General features: G+C 39.6%; 2 protein-coding genes across 19 annotated transcripts in view; one reads left to right on the plus strand and one right to left on the minus strand.

Moving 5' to 3' along the window:
* Celf1 (CUGBP Elav-like family member 1) overlaps nucleotides 1–17916 on the minus strand; it is an 81367-nt gene extending 63451 nt beyond the window's left edge. For 11 of the 18 annotated variants that reach the window (XM_015477907.2, XM_048788799.1, XM_048788798.1 and 8 more), the window contains exon 1: nucleotides 17775–17916. The gene's annotated coding sequence lies outside the window, so the exon portion shown is untranslated. The remainder of the gene's footprint in view (nucleotides 1–17774) is intronic. The other 7 variants (XM_048788795.1, XM_015477906.2, XM_048788802.1 and 4 more) reach the window with 6 other exon arrangements.
* On the plus strand, nucleotides 17090–17852 carry LOC125612110 (WAS/WASL-interacting protein family member 3-like). Its single transcript, XM_048788808.1, has 2 exons — nucleotides 17090–17226; nucleotides 17552–17852. The coding sequence occupies exons 1-2, from the start codon at nucleotides 17219–17221 to the stop codon at nucleotides 17850–17852; spliced, it is 309 nt and encodes a 102-aa protein (XP_048644765.1). The 5' UTR covers nucleotides 17090–17218.
* Nucleotides 17917–19866: the final 1950 nt, after the last annotated feature.

A 19866-nucleotide genomic window follows, 5' to 3' on the forward strand; every position in this document is an offset into this window, starting at 1 on the left:
CACCACATACAAACAAAGATGTTGTGTCTGCCTAAGGACTAAAATAAATAAATAAATAATATTTTAAAAAAAAATAAGATTGAAAAAAAAAAAAAAAAAAAAAAAAGAATTTATGTATGCTGTTATTTATTTCTAAACTACCAAACTGTATGAATTTTATTATTTAGTATTCTTCTAATTAAGATTTAAAAGTTCTCCGAACTTTAACAAATATTGGGCTTTCCTACATTATTACATTAGAAATATATCAGACACACAAATATAAAAAACAAAACTGACAGTATTGGAATATAGAAGTTAAGATCAAATTTAGATAAAGGTGATATAATTCAGGAAGATGAATGGTCACTCTGCTAGTGTGTAGCCACTTATGTCACCAGAGACCAGAGTTAAAAGATATGTTAGGCAAGGTGCTCTGGGGGCTGAGGCAGCAGGATTCCAAGTTTGAGGCCAGCCTCAGCAATTTAGTGACATTCTAAGCTACTTAGTGAGATCTTGCCTTAAAATAAAAAATAAAGGAATAAGTGCCTCTGAATTCAATTCCCAGTGCCTCCCCAAAAGAAGATATCTTTTTTTTAATGAACATTTTAAAATTTTTGCTCTAATTAGTTATACATGACAGAATACATTTTGACACTATACACAGATGGAACACAACTTCTCATTCCTCTGGCTATACATGGCATAGAGTCACACCAGTAGCGTGATCATACATATATACAGAATAAAAATGTCCAGCTCATTCTACTATCCTTCCCATCCCCAAACCCCCCCCCCATAAAAGCAGATATCTTGAAGGAAAGATAAAATCATTTACAAATCTGATATGTGGATCTGGTGTGTCAGAGAAGGGAATCAGTCAGAATTGAAAATATTTTTCTAAGTTGTAAGCTTCCTGGAACAGACTGAAGTCATTATATGAAAAAGTCTTAGCCCAGAACAAAGTTACACCAGACAAATGAACATTAATAAACAAAAATAGCACTTGATCTTATAACAATCAGTTCTCTTAGGCCTGATCCACAATAACTTGAGACCTAGAAAGCACCAGAAAAAAAGCTCAAAAAAGTCCCTGTATTCATAAAAGTCTTCCACTGACCTCAAAAATTAACAACTGCAAAGCCTAAATAGAAATACCATAAGAAAATACATTGAAAATCAAATTCTTAATCATTTTATAAAAGCAAAACAGTAATCTTAACCCAAAAAGGGAAAAATGAGTCTAAATAGATAGGATACACTGTTGGTCAAATGTAAGATAGGCAACAGGCATTGAAAGAGTCCACAAGATGTTATATCTGGTTTGGTGACATTTACTCACCTAAGGTTTCCTGTTATGTGCCCATAAGGATTTGTTTTTGTTCCTTAACCCAGCCTGTAACCTAAATTAATTCAATAAAGAGGGTCTGCAAGCTTTTTTTTTGTAATGGGGATCAAACCCAGGGCCTTGTGCACGCAAAGCAAGCACTCTACCAGCAGAGCTATAGCCCCAGCCCTGCAAGCTTTCTTTTAATTGCACTTATAATGTACCCAGAAGCTATTAAATAGAAACAGTATAAAATAAAAACAATGACTATGTAACAAACATCGTGTCTTTCCATGATTATTTCTCATAAACTTTTAAAGGGAAGTGAGAAACAAAGCCCAGAGGATAATTTTGCTACATTAGTTTAATATCAGACAGACTAGAGGCAAAAAGGAAAGACACAGGACACAAGAGGATGCAAATTCCTAGGTGCATTTTTACTACTAGTTTACAATTTCCTTGATTTCATTTGGAAAAGCGTGTCTTGGTCCAAAAAAGCAAAAAAAGACCAGACTGCCAGCAGTATCAGATTCTCTTTTTCTTTTGAGCTACAGAAAACAGCCAAAATCAGGATTATCTAGGAGCCTTCTTTGTTCAAGCAATATACAATCTGTTTCAAGATCACATAGCTTCACAAAGCTTAAACTTTGCCAACATTATGTATTTCAATGGAAGTCCGCTTACATTAAAAAAAAAAAAAAAAAAACCTCCTTGTCAATGACAGAGGGATGGGGTTGTGGCTCAGTGGTAGAGCACTTGCCTAGCACGTGCACAGCCCTGGGTTCGATCCTTAGCACCACATAAAAATAAAGGTATTGTGTCCAACTACAATTAAAAAATAAATAAATTTTTTTTAAAAAAAAGACAATGACATAGGGTTGGGGTTGTGGCTCAGTGGTAGAGTGCTCACCTAGCAAGTGCACAGACTGAGTTCGATCCTCAGCACCACATAAAAAATTTTTCTAAAACTTTAAAAATAAATATAAAGGTACTGTGTCCATCTACAACTTAAAAGAAAAAAAAGATAATGACAAACAAATTCACAGAATTTTGATTTTAGGTTTTCTTCCTATTCCTAGTCCTTAATACAAAACTCAAAATACCACTGGACCAGATAGAATATTCAACAAATACTTACTAAGTATCTACTTTATGCAAGGCCCCAAGATGGGTAAACAGTATGGATTATAAAATGTCCTCTGTGTACTGCATTCACATCAATACCATACACTCATACGAAGGCATATATTGTTTACATACATACATACATGAAATCACAATTTGATCTCTAATATCAAATAACAACTTCTATAATTTTTCTACCTTACAAACATTCTTCCTGGTTGTATACAAATCCACATTTCAAAGCTAGCTCTTGACTCTTTTTAATTCCTGCTCATTAATATAACAGGGAAATTTTACATTTCTCTGAATTAAAGTCTTTCAGCTTGACAAAAACCAAATGATCACAGGAAGAAAAACAATCAAATTAGAAGCATTAAACTGTCTTTCTTGGTGCTTGCCTCTCTCCCTCATTAACATTTCTCAAAGAGGAATAATACCACTGTGATGCTCCTGTTACAGATCATTCATGAAGTTACCAACTGAGCCAGACCAGACAGACTCCATCAACTGGGCACACAGCCACTCACCATTACCCTTTGTTTAAAGTCTCAACTGCCATTCAACCCACATTATTGTGCTCCACTCAAGCCCATAAACATTTTTTTAAGAGGAAACAATCAGGAAACTAAAACAAATGTGTTGCTTAACTAGAAATGAAGAAAAGACCAAATTCATATGCCTCACAAACAAAAATTCTTTTAAAGTGATGGCTCATTTAAGTTTTCTATCTGAAAGAGCAGTATTATTTTATCAGTCTTATCTGCCAAAAAAAAAGAAAAAAGAAAAGGCCAGGCGAGGTGAGGCATGCCTATAATCCCAGTAGTTAAGGAGGCTGAGGCAGAAAGATCACAAGTTCAAAGCCAGCCTCAGCAACTTAGTAAGGCCCTATCTCTTAATAAAATATTTTTTAAAATGGCTAGGGATGTGGCTTACTGGTAAAGTGCCCCTAGGTTGAATCCCTGGTACAAAAAGAAAAAGACTGGGGCTGCAGCTCAGTAGCAGAGCGCTTGCCTAGCATGTATGAGACACTGGAGTAGATCCTCAGTATCACATAAAAATAAACAAATAAAGGTATTCTGTCCATCTACAACTACAAAAACAAAATTAAAAAGAAAATTAGTTATAAACAAATAATCATTAAAATTTGTTTTATTAAAAAAAGAAAGAAAACTCAAAATATTGATTTGACAAAGCACCAAAAAAAAAAAGAACTCTGTACAGTAAAAGCAACAACACAAGCAAATATCTACATTACTGAAGCCAAGATCCCCAGCATCCTTTTGCCTGGCAATAAGGAGACTGTGAGAGGAAAGGGGGCTCCCGTCCAAAAAACCATGATCTCTGACATCACTATTCTAAACTCAAATGAATTTAAGAAGGGTTATGCAGAGCTCTGTACTAAATCTTATTTAAAGGTCTTTTTGGATTTAAATAACAGAAACCTCCTTCAAACTAGCTTAAGCAAAAACAGAAATTAATTAAAAGGATGTTAGAACACACCATCTAAATTTGTGTCCTGAGTTCTATGAATTCAGGTGACCTGTTTGTTCCCTAAAGACCTGAATCTCAGTTCCAATCTCAAATTCCTAGAAGAATCTGATTTGCCCAGCCTGCATTGAGGTGCCCACTCCAGGTCCAGTAAGATGTTAAAAAGTGGGGAAAAGGTGCTGGGGTTGTTGCTCAGTGGTAGAGTGCTTGCTTAGCATGTGTGAGGCACTGAGATCCCAATCCTCAGCACCACATAAAAATACATAAACAAAAATAAAGATACTGTGTCCATGTATAACTAAAAAATATTTTTAAAAAATAATGGTCCACTGACAACTAAAACAAAACTTAAAAAAAAAAAAAAGTGGGGGTAGGTCACAGAGTATAATAGGGGTAGGGACTATGCCTATCTCCCCAAAAAAGATACACAATACACTAAGCAATAAGGCTATTTCCATCCTCAAAAAGCTTGAAATCTCACTGAAAAAAACAAAGAGAGATATTATTAAAAAAATACTAAGTCCTATAAATTGTAATGGAATTAATGAACAGAAAAGCTGAGTGGGGCATGGGAGCATAGGCCTGTAATCCCAAGACTTGGGAGGCTGAAGCTGAAGTTTGACGCCAGCCTGGGCAACTGAGTGAGAACTTGTCTCAAAATAAAAAATAAACTGGGCACAGCGGCACAGGCCTGTAATCTCAGTGGCTCAAGAGACTAAGACAGAAGGATCGAGAGAGTTCGAAGCCAGCCTCAGCAACAGCAAGGTACTAAGTAACTCAGTGAGATGCTGTCTCTAAATAAAAATACAAAATAGGGCTGGGGATGTGGCTCAGTGACCAAGTGTTCCTGAGTTCAATCCCTGGCACCAAAAAATAAATAAATAAATAAATAAAAATTAAATTAAAAAAAAAAAAAGGATCGGGGATATAGTTCAATGGTACAGCGTCCCTTGATTCGATCCCCACCCCCCCAAAAAGAAAAAAAATTAGCTATGACAAATAGGAATTGAACCATGAGCAGAGAGGGGCTAAAGAACATTCCTAAACACAAAATGTTAATGCTTGCTCCTTTTGTTCTTAGCCATCTGAGAAATATGGACCTAAGGAATATAATCTTTTACCACAATCAGTTTCCACCTTAAATACCCATGCTGAAAGTCTGCCATAATGCTTAAAATGACTATGTGGCTACAAAACAGTCCTACTTCATCATGCAGAAATCACCAGCTAGCAGACAAATGTCAAATAGTTATAAGCATCAAGTTGTCACCACCACTCTGACTTCCTTTCTCTCCTTGGCCCCCACAGAACTCTTACTCAGACAGCACTCAGAATCAGGCAAGTACCCAATAAACGGCAAAGGTTTCTCACTAGTAATAACCCATCCAACCTAGCATGGTAAGTCAGCAGCAGCATCACCCCAGGACAGAAAGAAATACTATACTACATGCCTGCACTGTGGGAGAAGGGCACTGGTGCTGAAAAAAGACTGTTTCCCACACACAAAAGTTGCAAACACAAATAAAACTGGGGAAAGCCTACAGTAAATTACCTGTACAAAATATAAACTAGCAAAAACTTTAACAGATGTCCAAATAATATTGGGTCAAAACAAAGTCTAATCACATTATTACCAAATATTACACATTCCCACAGTCTCTGCAAGTGCTTGCATCAGTCTAACAGGTAAAAGAACAGAAAAAAAAAAATGGTGACAGTTTCTCATTTAGCAATCTTTTGCTAAAGAATAACAATGTTTAGATGTAAATCTGAACTACTGACCTTTCAATCCCTTGTACCAAAAAAAAAAAACAAACAATAAAATAAAAAAAAATACAAAAAGGACTGGGTTCAATGGTTCAGTGTCCCTTGGTTTGATCCCCAGCACCACCAAAAAAAAAAAAAAATTAGCTATGACAAATAGGAATTGAACCCTGAGCAGAGAGGGGCTAAAGAACATTCCTAAACACAAAATGTAATGCTTGTAAATCTAAACTACTGACCTTTCAAAATTAAAAAGTATAACACTACAAAATTAAACAGATTTGAAACCAAAAAGTTTCATTTTGTACAACCTCCAAAAAGTCATTTCCCCTCAAAAATAAAGTTTCAATGGAATGTTAATTTGGGAGAGTAAGTAAAAATTACTCAACCCCATTTCATCAAAGGTGAATATAGCTATCACAAAGTTAGTGAACAGATCTTTCTAAAGCCACACTCTTGTACCTATGAACACATCACAAAAATGGCACATTCAAACCAGTTAAGTGAAATCCCTCCAGTATCTCAATGCAACCACTAAACTAGAACTCACCATTCTACTTCACATTTGCTGACATATTTAAAACAATTTTTTTTAGTTGTCGAAGGACCTTTATTTATTTATTTATTTATATGTGGTGCTGAGAATCGAACCCAGTTAACTCACACATGCCAGGCAAGTACGCTACCACTGAGCCACAACCACAGCCCAGCTACCATTTTTTTAAAGTGGAGGCAAAGAAATATCAATGTATTAAAGACGTTTTGAAAAATCAGTCCACTTCTAATAAGGCAGGGAGACAAGGTTGGTCAATTCAGTGTCACACAGAACTTCATAAGAGTTAAAATGCTTTAAATAACTTAGGATACTGAAATATACTCAGCCTCCTTTAATTAGGCTTTCTTATGCCTTGAAGGGGAAAAAAAGGTACGATTTTTTAAAAAATGTTTTTTTAGTTGTAGATGAACACACTGTATCTTTATTTATTTTTATGTGGTGTGAGGATCGAACCCAGTGCCTCACACATGCGAGGTAAGTGCTTTACCACTGAGCTCTAGCCCCAGCCCACGATTCTTTTTTAATATTTATTTTTTAGTTTTTTAGGTGGACACAATATCTTTATTTTTATGGGGTGTTGAGGATCGAACCCAGCGCCCCATGCATGCCAGGCAAGCGCGCTACCGCTTGAGCCACATCCCCAGCCCCCACGATTTTAATACAACTTTTCATTCATGAGATTCATGGTCTCTGTATAAAAATTAGAAAATAAATATGAAGGGGAAAAAATCACCCATAACGTACTTCCCAGAGAAAATTTTAGAAGTTTCTTAGAGTTGGGCATAGTAGTTTATGCCTATAATCCCAGCAAGGCAGGAGGATCTCAAATGAGGACAGCCTTGGCAATTTGGCACTGTGCGTACATACATAAATAAATAAGGCTGGGGATACAGCTGAATGGTAAAGCACGCAAGTTCAACCCCCAGTACTGCAAGGGGCTGGGAAGTTCCTTAGCAGAAAGAATATGGAAAGTCATGGGCTGGGGTTGTGGCTCAGTGGTAGAGCACTTGCCTAGCATGTTAAGGTCCCGTTGGTAATACAATCATTAAACCTACTATGCTAACCTCAGATGTTTATAAACCCCATTCAAGTCATATCTTTTTTTTTTTTTTTTTTTTAAGTACTGAGGATTGAACACAAGGTCACTTAACCCCTGAGCCACATCCCCAGCCCTTTTTATATTTTATTTAGAGACTGTCTTAGTAAATTACTCAGGGCCTCACAAAATTGGTGAGGCTGGCTCTGAACTTGTGATCCTCCTGCTTCAGCCTCCAGAACCATTGGGAATTACAGGCATGTGCCACTGTGCCCAGCTAATTCCCTAGATTTTTTTTTTTTAGATGTTGACAGACCTTTATTTTATTCATTTATTTATATGTGGTGCTGAGAATCAAACCCAGTGCCTCACACTTGCAAGGCAAATGCTCTACCACTGAGCCACAATCCCAGCTGATAATTCCTCAGATTTTTAATAAAAATTTTCTTGTTTCTACTTGTCTTGCCTTTTGACGTCAAGTATACCTCAGCACCTGTAGCAAAAATACAGACATAAATTTATGATTATATTAATAGCAGTCAACTTCGGGATGTTAGAAATTTCATTCCCAGAAAGTCTACAAAGTCAGCTCAGGAGGCTGAGGCAAGAGGATCATGAGTTCAAAGCCAGCCTCAGCAAAAGTGAGGCGTTAAACAACTCAGTGAAATCCTGTCTCTGAATTAAATACAAAACAGGGCTCAGGATATGGATCAGTGCGAGTGGCCCTGAGTTCAATTCCCGGTACACCCCCCCCCCCAAAAAAGAAAGGCTACAAAGTTAATCTCTAGTCAAAATTAAACTTGTGAAATACCTGAACTTCCATGATACATTCTAACTATTACCAAAAATAATCAGGCATAAAAGAATAGTTTTTAACCAAAGGCTATTTGAAAAAAGGGTATTATGTTCTCCTGACACTAAAATAAAGACTTATGTGTTAAGTACTCTAAGGGCTGTAATACCTCTATGGGACTAAAGGGTCAATGAAATTAAACTTCCAAGACCTGAGGTTTAATATTAAACTCCCACTATTACTACAGAGGAGGAAACTGGAAGGGGAATCTAGATCCAAAAAGCATAAACAATTAAGCAGACCAAAACCAGCAGTAAGTCTTATTTTAGCCTTGCATAGTGGTGCATGCCTGTAATCCTAGTGGCTCAGGAGGCTGAGGCAGGGGGATCTCTAGTTCAAAGCCAGCCTCCACAATTTAGTAAGGCCCTAAACAACTCAGTCTCTAAATAAAACATAGAAAGGGCTGGGGGTCTGCAGTTGTGGCTCAGTGCTTGCCCAGCATATGTGAGGCACTGGGTTCAATCCTCAGCACCATTTTTAAATAAATAAATAAATAACAAGGTTATCATGTCCATCTACAAAATATTAAACAAACAAAAAAAAGGGGCTGGGGATGTGACTCGTGGTTTCGTGCTTCTCAGTGGTTAAGTGCCCCTGAGTTCAATCCCTAGTACCAAAAAAAAAAAAAAAAAAAGTTTTTTTCTCATTATGGTGATGCACTCCTGTAATTCCAGCTACTCAGAGACTGAGGCAAGAGGATCTACAAAGTTCAAGGCCACATTGGGTAACTTAGTGAGATCCTCAAAATAAAAATTAGAAGAAAAGGAGCTGGGGTTGCGACTCAGTGGTAGAGCACTTGCCTAGCATGTGAGGCACTGGGTTTGATTCTTAGCACTGCATATAAATAAATGAACAAAATAAAGGCCCATCAACATAAAAAAAAAAATAGAAAAGGTGTTGGGTGCAGTGACACATGCCTATTGGGAAGCTAAGACAGGAGGATATCTAGTTTGAGGCTAGCCTCAGCAATTTAGTAAGACCCTCAGCAACTTACGGAGACCCTGTCTCAAAATAAAAAATAAAAAAGAACTGGGAAAGCAGATCAATGGTAAAGCAACCTTGGATCCAATCCCTAATAGAAAAATAAATAAAATTTTTAAAAAAGAATTTTTTAAAATTTGTTATAAATAAAAAGGGCTGAGGATGTAGTTCAGTGATAGAATGCTCCTGGATTCAGTCCCCAATACCACCCAAAAATAAAACAAAGTCTTTTACATAACTGGAAGATACTCTGAACAGCTTTGTTCATACTACAACAAACAGAAGCTTATGACTATCTTCAAAATGCTCTTAACCTAAAAGTATTATTAATTCTAACTAGGCCATTAATGCCAAGGTTCTGTAAATATATCTGCACATAATAGGGAATACCTGAGATCAGTCCATCCCTCCTACAAAATCCATTCATATGAGGTTGAGGCTATAGTTTCATGGTAGAGAGCTTACTCAGCATATGCAAGGCCCTGAGTTCAATCCCCAGAACCAAAAAATAAAATAAAATTCATTCACACAGCTATAAAACAAAGGCAGAAACTTGCTAACTCTTGTTCTCTTGATACTTTTTGAAAACACTACACATTCAAAGATTGGCAATTATCATTGAAATAGAAATTAGAAAGTATGCTATAAACTATTATTTGGGTTACTGTTATGTACTTCTACACAGACACACTTGAATCTTCAGGTTTGAATATGTCAGTGGACATTCCTCTGGGATTGGCAATCCATACGAAAACAATTAATTCTGATTAACTCAATAATCTTTATAAAATCTACAAAAGAAAGCAAGATAGGGGCTGGGGATGTGGCTCAAGTGGTAGCGCGCTCGCCTGGCATGCGTGTGGCCCGGGTTCGATCCTCAGCACCACATACAAACAAAGATGTTGTGTCCGCCGAAAACTAAAAAATAAAAATATAAAAAAAAAAAAAAAAAAAAGAAAGCAAGATAGCAAAATAAAAAAACTCCCTGACCTCAAGAAGCAATACATTCATAAAAAGGAATGTGCCTAGATGCATGCTACAACATATACAGGCCTTCGAAAAACATAATAATGAAACAGGCCAAACACAACAAGGACAAATATGCATGATTCTAGTTACATGAAATATTTAGAAAAGGCAAATTCATAGAGAAGAAAATAAATTTCAGGTTACCACAGGCTGGTGTAAGAGAAAGATGGTGAGCTGTGCAATGGTTTCAGAGTTTCTGTTTATGGTGATAATTTCACAATTGAATTTAATTAATGTCACTGAATTGTACATTTCAAATGATCAAGATGAACTAAATGTAACACATAAAACCCTGAAAAGAAAATCAAAAAGAAAAACTTCACGACCCTGGATTTGGTAATGCTGTTATGGATATGACTCCAAAAACACAAACAACAAAAGCAAAAATGAACAATAGGACTACATTAAATTTTAAAACCTTGCCAGGTGTGGTGGCACAAGCCTATAATCCCCCCAGTTCAAGAAGCTGAGGTAGGAGGATCCCAAGTTCCAGGCCAGCCTCAGCAAATCAGTGAGGCCCTAAGCAACTCAGCCAGACCCTGTCTCTAAATAAAAAATAAAAAAGGTCGGGGGATGTGGCTTAGTGGTTAAGTGCCCCTGGATTAAACCCTAGGGACCAAAAAACAGAACAAAACTTAAAAACCTATGTGTATCAAAAGACAAATCAACAGACGAAAAGGCAACTGAAAAAAGGGGGAAAAGGGCTGGGATTGAGGCTCAGTGGTAAAGCGCTTGCCTAGCACATGTGAGGCTCTGGGTTCAATCCTCGGCACCATATAAAAATAACATAAAGGTCATTGTATACACCTACAACTAATAATTCAAAAAAAAAAAAAAAAAAAAGAATGGGGGAAAACAGCCTCCTCCGCAAGTCTATAATCCCAAGGGCTCAGGAGGCTGAGGCAGTAAGGTAGCAAGTTGAAAGCCAGCCTCAGCAATGAGAGAGGTACTAAGCAACTCCGTGAGACCCCATCTCTAATAAAATACAAAATGGGGCTGGGGATGTGGCTCAGTGATTGAGTGCCCCTGAGTTCACCCCCATCCCCCAAAATGGGGGAAAAAGCCAGCAGTAGCCACAAGCCTGTAATCCCAGTGGCTCAGATCAGATAGGGAGGCTGAGGCAGGAGGTTCACAAGGTCAAAGCCAACCTCAGCAATCAATCAATCAATCAAGCAAGGCACTAAGCAATTCAGTGAAACCCTATCTCTAAATAAAATACAAAATAGAGCTCAGAGGTCCAGTGCCCCTGAGTTCAATCCCTGGTACCAAAAATAAAGAATGGGGGGAAAAAATCTGCAAGTTATATAACCATAAGGGGTTAATATAATACTCAGAAAATAAGAATTCCTGAAACTCAACAATAAAAAAACACCCTTGTGGTGACGGGGACCAAACCCAGGACTTAGCACGTGCTATGCAAGCACTCTATCACTGAACTTACTACATCCCCAGAGAAATAATACAATTGAAAAATGGGCAAAGGACTTGAACAGACATTTCTCTAAAGATGTCAAACAAAAGGGCTGGGGTGTGGCTCAGTGGTAGAGTACTTGCCTAGAACGCATGAAGCACTGGGTTCGATCCTCAGCACCACATAAAAATGAAATAAAGATATTGTGTCCACTTCCAACTAAAATATAAATATTAAAAAAAAGATGTCAAACAAAAAGTTCAAATTCAATATCACTTATCTTCAGAGATGCAAATCAAAACCATAAGAGAGTGTCACATGCCTGTAATCCAATGACTCAGGAAGCTAACCCAGAGGACTGCAAATTCAAGGCCAGTCTCAGCAATTCTGCAAGACCCTCAACAATTCAGTAAGACCCTATCTCAAAATAAAAAATACAAAAGACTGGGGATGTAGCTCAGTGATAAAACCCCTCTGGGTTCAGTCCTCAGGACCAAAAACAAAAACCCACAGAGTGATTACCTCACACCCATTAGGATGGCTATGAAAACAAAACAAAGCCAGAAACATATGATGTAGAGGATATGGAGAATTAGGAAGCCCTGTGCAAGATAGTGGGATCATAAAATGCTACAGCTGCTATTGAGAACAGTATGAGAGTTCAAGTAGGATTATCCTATGACCCAGCAATCTCATTTTCTGGCACATACAAGTTGAACATCCCTAATCCAAATAGCCAAAACGCTCAAACTCTGAACTTTATGAGTGCCAACATGTCACCACAAGTGGAAAATTTCACATTTAATTTGGTGTGATAAATCACAATCAAAATGCAGGCACACCTTATTTATAAAAATAATGTGTTTGGGCTGGGGATATGGCTCAAGTGGTAGTGCACCCGCCTGGCATGCGCAGGGCACTGCGTTCGACCCTCAACATCACATAAAAATAAAATAAAGACATTGTGTCCACCTAAAACTAAAATATTTTTAAAAATGTGTAAAATTATCTTCAGGCTATGTGATAAGGTATATATGAAACATAAATGGACTCAGGAGACTGAGGCAGGAAGATCATAAGTTCAAAGCCAGTCTCGGAAAACTGGCGAGACCCTAAGTGACTTAGTGAGACCCTGACTCAAAATAAAAAGTAAAGAAAACTGAGCTGGGGATGTGGCTCAGTGGTAAAGTGCCTCTGAGTTCAATCCCTAGTACCAAAAGGGGAAAAAAAAAAAATCTCATGTTTAGACTTACATCCCATCCCCAAGACATCTCATTATGTGTATGCAAATATCAATCCAAAGTCCAAATCACAAAACACTTCGGATCCCAAGCATTTACATAAGGAATATCGAACCTGTAACCAAAAAGATTAAAAAACAAGAAGTCAGGTGTGGTGGCACACACCAAGAACTCAAACAGAAGCCTATGTTCATAGCAGCACTGTTCATAATAGCCAAGAGGCAAAAACAACTCAAACTTCCATCAATGGATGCAGCAAATAAACAAAAAGTGATATATCTATATAATGGACTCTCAAAAAGAAAAAAGTTCTGTCAAGTGCTACAATATGGATAAACCTTGAGGATATCAAGCTATGTGAAATAAGTCAGTCACAAAAAGAAAAGCATTTTATGATTCCACTTATAAGGTATCTAAAGTAGTCAAATTCATAGAAACAAAAAGAAAAGTGGATACCAAGGACTGAAGGGCAAAGGAAAAGAGTTTTTTTCAAAGGGATATACAATTTCAGATCTACAAGATCTTTCCAGACTTCTGGAAATCTTTTTGCCAACAATGTGAATGTATTTTTTTTTAAATACATATATATATTTTTTAGTTGTAGATGGACACAATATCTTTTTTGTTTTATTTTTTTAAATATTTATTTTTTAGTTGTAGTTGGACACAATATCTTTATTTAATTTCTTTATTTATATGTGGTGCTGAGGATCAAACCCAGGGCCTTGCATGTGCTTAGGTGAGTGCTCTACCACTGAGCCACAACCCCAGCCTGTTTTATTTATTTTTATGTGATGCTGAGGATCAAACCCAGGGTCTCACACATGCTAGGCAAGTACTCTACCATTGAGCCACAACCTTAGCCCGTGAATATACTTTAATACCACACAACTTTACACTTTAAAATGATTAGGAAAGCTAGGTGCAGTGGCCCATACCTATAATCACAGCAACTTGGGAGGCTGAGGTAGGAGAATCACAAGTTCAAAGCCAGTCTCAGCTACCTAGCATTAAGCAACTTAGGAGACACTGTCTCATAGTAAAAAGGGCTGGGCATTTAGCTCAGTGGTTAAGTGCCCAAGGTTCAATCCCCAGTATCAAATAATAAAATAAAGCACATCGTGCTCTTAAGCATTTTTATTCATAAATTAATTACAAATTAATAAATAAATCCCAAGTTGCTAAGATTACAGGCATACACACCACTCCCAGGAAATGGGTGAATTGTATCTCAAAAGTTTTTTGTGTGTGGTGGGGTACTGGGGATAGAACCCAGGGCCTTGTGTGCATGGAAGGCAAGCACTCTACCAACTGAGCTACATCCCCAGCTGTTTGGGTTTTTTCCCAGTTGTAGTTGGACACAATTCCTTTATTTATTTTTATGTGGTGCTGAGGATCGAACCCAGCCCTCAATAAAACTCTTAAAAAAAAAAAAAAAGTGCTTCACAAAATGCTATCATTCACTGGTTTAAAGAGAACAGAGCAATTTGTTATAAGTACCCAAAACCCTGCTTAGAGGAGCCTATGCTCCTGCTTCTTCCAGGTGACAGTTCTTCTCTTTCCACCACTATCATCTTTTAACTGCCCAGTTCCTATTTAGGTTCAGATTCACAGGAAAATAGTTAAAGAAGCTGCAGTGGGGCTGGGGATGTGGCTCAAGCGGTAGCGCGCTCGCTTGGCATGCGTGTGGCCCGGGTTCGATCCTCAGCACCACATACAAACAAAGATGTGTATGCCGAAAACTAAAAAAATAAATAAATATTAAAAAATTCTCTCTCTCTCTAAAAAAAAAAAAAAAGAAGCTGCAGTGGCAGTCAAGGAAAGGGGAAAGGAATTCAGTACTTACGCTTTACATTTAGTAGCAGAGCCCAAATCTTTATTAAAGACACACACACACACACACACACACACACACAACACATATACACAATGTATCTTCCACTTTCTTTTCCTCCTCTTGAAGCCCATCACATGTTTAAAAGGATTTCTCTGTTCCTATGCTGCTTTACCCATCTACCTCATATGTGGATTTTTTTTTTTTTAGTCCAGGAGATTTAACCCTGGGGTGCTTTATCACTGAGATACACACCCATCCCTTTTTGAATTTTGAGATAGGTCTTGCTGAAAGCCTTGCTAAATTGCTGAGGTTGACCTTAAAGTTGCAATCCTCCCGTCTCAGCCCCTTAGGAGTCACTGGGATTACAGGCATGTGCGACCATGCCCAGGTATGGCATGGTTTGTTTTAGCAACCACTCAAAATGGAATTCTATATTTAATAGCTTCCACAGAGCAGGGCACAGTGGCACATGCCTGTAATTCCTGCGACTCAGGAGGCTGGGGCAGGAGGATCCCAAGTTCTGGGCCAGCCTCAGCAACTTAGTGAGACCCTGTCTCAAAATTTAAAAGGGGAGATTCATGGCTGGGGATGTAGCTCAGTGGTAAAGTACCCTTGGGTTCAATCCCCAGAACCAAATTAAAAAATAAACAAACTTAATATCTATTATTAAATCTTAAAACATGCCAGGTGTGGTAGCATACACCTGTAATCCCAAGGGCTCAGGAGGCTAAGGCAGGAGAATCATGAGTTCAAAGTCAGCCTCAGCAACTTAGCAAGGCCCTAAGCAACTCAGCGAGATCCTGTCCCTAAATAAATTATAAAAAGAACTGAGGATGTGACTCAATGGTTAAGTGCCCCTGGGTTCACTTCCCACTACCTAAAAAAAAAAAAAAAAAATCTTAAAACCCACCATGAAACTCTGACTAAAGCCTACTTTGGTAAGTAACACATCTATAGCATATAAAAAGGATGAACAAGATAAAAACCAAATATTAACAATCACCTCTGAGTAGTGGGACTATGGCTGAGTTTCCTTTTTGACTTATCTCTACTTTTTATAATGAATCTGTAACTTGTTAATATTTTTTTAGTTGTAGATGGACATAATACCTTTATTACTTTATCAGTTTTATGTGGTGCTGAAGATGAAACCCAGTGCCTCACACATGCTAGGCAAGTGCTCTACCACTGAGATACAGCCCCAGCCCTGTAACTTCTGCAGTAAGAAAAAAATCATTCTGGCTCCCTGTTTCAATGTCTGCCTATCATAACACAGATACTTTCACACGTTACTGCATGGAAGGGGAACTAGCACCATGTGAGACAGACACCATTTCCTTCATATTGCATATTAAAATAAACCACATAGCTGACTAACATGGTTAGGGTAACTGACATAAAATTACAATGCATGTCTTCTAAATTTAAGCCCAGAGCCCTTTCCATTCCATCATATCTCAAAGGGCAATTTGCATTATTTCTCATGATACTTAAAAAAAAAGGCAAAACAAACCTCTGCTAAAAGACTGTTTTAAGAACATTTGCTATGTAACCTTGGGCAAATAAGTCGCTGACTTCTGAAGCCCTCAATTTCCTCCTCTGAAAAGTGAAAGGTTTGGAAAACATCTCTTAATAGTCCTCCTGCTAATGGATCGCAAATCTAGATGCTATCTTCAGAGAAGAAAACCCAAAGGGGAAAAAATGAATCTTAAGAGAGAAGTGGAGGCCTATGTTCTGGGGCCAAGGACCATTCTTAATGGAAACAGGTGGTGGACAGTCATGAGGAAAGAACCACTAGGGGAACCATAAGCTTCCTGGTTAAAGCAACAGCTGAAAGCTCCAGATTTGCTTTACCAACAGCACTGCTTCTATCCTGGCTAAAAGTCATGATTAGAAACCCCACACTCCCTAAGTAAATCTAGAAAAATATAAAAATTACCTTGGGGAGAAAAATCACTACAGCAATAGTTAGTGCATGCTATTTTAAATCCGTGATTTTCAAAATGAACTTTAATAGTAAAACGGAAAAAACCATCATTAATTCTATAAGGAGACCCCTTCATTCTCGTCAAGGATTTGCAGAGAACCTGAAACTTAAGAGTACTACACTTGTGGAAAACGTGAAAGAATGCAATTAAATCCTCTCCAATTCACAGAGAACCAAAGACAGTGAAAAGACCTTTAAAACGCGAAGTTCCTATAAAAGATTCATTGGATATTTGTAACCTCTCAAACTACAGACATCATCAAGCATCTCATGCTCTCTCAAAAACTGTTAAACAGCCTTTTTACCCCACAGTAATGAACGTACAGCATCAACTCTGCTGACGAGAAAGCGATTCCATTTTGCTCAAACAGGCTCCGATCAAAACCTCACCACCTTCCCCTCAACTATGGGAATGAACCCAAACCAATAAGACGCTCCTTAGAGGATATGCAATGATCTCAGAGAATTAAAACAACATCCTGCCCGAAGGACCACAACCAAGACAGCACCGACTTGAAATTCAAAGCCAGGTCCCTGGCGAAGAAAGCGCTTTACTGTGCTCTCCACGTCCCCGGGTGCGAGTTTCCAGCTCGACTACTAGGCCATGACTGGGTGAGCACCTGATGTTGGGGGGAGGGCGAGCCAAGGCGCTAGCCGATCTGGGGCAAGAAACAGGGGACTCATGGGGCTCGGAGAAGGGCTACCCTCTAAGGGGAGGATCCTGGGGTGCCCCAGGGCAGGGGACAAGGAACACGTGGGGCGGAAGGGTCAGGGAAGAGGTGTGCGGGGCAAGCAGCCTGAATCCGGCAAGGCGGCTGGAAAGGAGGACGGGACTGCTCCTGGGCAAGGAACTAACCGCTGTGGGTTGGGAGGATGAACGCAAAGGGCGCGGGGAGAGGTGTAAGGCCACGAGGAAGGCGGGTCTCTCTCGGCGCAGGGGCACGCGCCAGGCGAGAGCGGCGAGACCCGGGATGCCAAGGACCCCGACGCGCGGGAGATCACGGCCCTGCCTCCGAGGCGCGGGGAAAGAGGAGCGACCGCACCCGGAGGGCCCTGTGACCCGCTGCCGCCCGAACCGGACCCGCCCCACGGCGCCTCCCTCCAGCCTCCGCTCCCTCCCTCCGTCCCGCGGCCCGTTATTCCCCAGCCCCCGCACTCACCAGCGGCTGCACCTGAGCCTGCCGCTGCCTCAGCTGCTGCCTGCGCCTCCGCAGCCGCCGCCGCCGCCTCGCTGCTGAGGCCGAGTCCCGGGGGAGCCTCCGCGTCCCGCCGCCGCTGCAGCTGCCGCCAGAGCAGAACACCCCAAAATGGCGGCACTTCCGGCACCTACCACCAGCGGGGAGGGCCGGGGAGGAGGGGGAGGACAGCTAGGGGGAACGTACCACCGCGGGCCGAGTGAAGCGCGGCTCAGGGGCGGGCCGAGCGTCGGCGCTGCAGCGCCCCCTCGGGCTGGGGAGTGGAGAAGCAGTCGCGCCGAACCCCCACCCCCACCCCCCACCCCCTCGCCACCGCGGGCGGAGCCCTCAACCTAGGGAGCTGCAGGGTGGCATCTCTTTGTCTAGGAGCTCTACTGGAAGGTAGACCCAGGCTGGGAATATACAGTTCTCTCCTCTGTGCACCGCACCCGCAGGGCTTTGAATGACCCCGGTGGGCAAGCAGCGGTGCATACACGGAATGTACACTTAATAAAATATCCGATGAATGAATGAATGAGTGAATAGTGTTTGGCCAGAATTGGTCACAGGGCACGCCCTCCTTTTTGCACCACCACACAAGCAACAGCATCCAGGCTTTCTTCCTTCTTTGTTGGCATGTAGAATGTGTGTTGTAAGCTTTCAGACTTTGGTGAGTGCCTTCTAGCATGGTGATCAGCAGTGTGCACACACAACCTGGCAAAATCCCTGCAACACCAGGAACTCATATGGATTATGTTAAGAGACTGATTGCCCAAGTTAACCTACTTTTCCCAGAAAAAATAATAATAATAATAACTTTTTTTTTTTAACCCAGGTCTTTAAAGACCTCTTTCGGACTACCGAGCCTGAGGTAGGAAGATCTCGAGCTCAAAAACCAGCCTCAGCAAGAGAGCAAGGCCCTAAGCAATTTAGCCAGCCCCTGTCTCAAAATCCAAAATGAAAAGAGCTGGGGATATGGTTCAGTGGTTAAGCACCCCTGGATTCAATCCCAGGTATAAATAAAGACCTCTTTCGGAGTGCTGGGGTCTAAACGGAATGCAAACAGCAGTTTTTTGTTTATCCCTGAGCTTTTAGACTTAGTGAAATGCACACTAAAAAAGAAAACTTACTTTTGGTACTTTTGGGCTCCATCCATTTACAAATAACTCATGGGTTTGCAAATGATTTTTCTGTAATATAATCTGGCTTCCAGAGCAAGGAAGTTTTATACCCACAAATAATGATTACACCCTACTTACCACATCCACAGACACACACACACACACACACACACCAAAACAAAACAACAACAACAACAACAAAAGTGGGCTCCCAAGCAGAAGCCTCAAGGGAGAAGCGTCCTTTCCCCCTTTAAGGAAAAAATACTAACCACAGTTTTTCTGGTAGTATAGAATGGAACAATTAGCCCCCCACTTGCACATTATCATAGTTCCTTGTGTTATAGTTTAATATATATTCATAGTGCCAATATATGATCGTATTCTTGTAAATAGTCATATGTGTAATATACTGAAAACATTCTGTATTTATAGACCATTAAGTCTTACAGAATACCATCACAAACATGACCATGATTAATTATATATTTATCTCCCAGCTGTAGAAATGTCCAAGCCAAGAATCTGTCTTCTTTTGTGCTCCATAGAATTATCTAGATATTTGTGTGGCTTACTTCCTTCAGGTCTTAACTTAAATGTCACATTCTTAGTCCAGCCTTTCCTTACCACCCTACTTAAAATCACACATATATGCATACACACAATTCCAATCCCCCTTCCTTATATTGTTTTTAATCAAAACACTATTTGCCATCTAGCATACCATAATTTTATTTACATATTTTATTTATTTGTTTTATATATAGCCTCCCCCCACTAGAAGATAAATTCTACAGAGATAGTGATTTCAACCATTTTATTTACTGCTGTATCCTCAGGGCATAGATAATGCCTAATCTATACTAGGTGCTTGATATTGTTGAATTAATAAACAGGCATATCTAGGTACTAGGTATGGAAAGAAAGAATGAATTGTTTAGACTTTAGAAGCATTTCTT

This window comes from Marmota marmota, unplaced genomic scaffold (genome assembly GCF_001458135.2).
Source record: "Marmota marmota marmota unplaced genomic scaffold, marMar, whole genome shotgun sequence".
Lineage (NCBI taxonomy): Eukaryota > Metazoa > Chordata > Mammalia > Rodentia > Sciuridae > Marmota > Marmota marmota.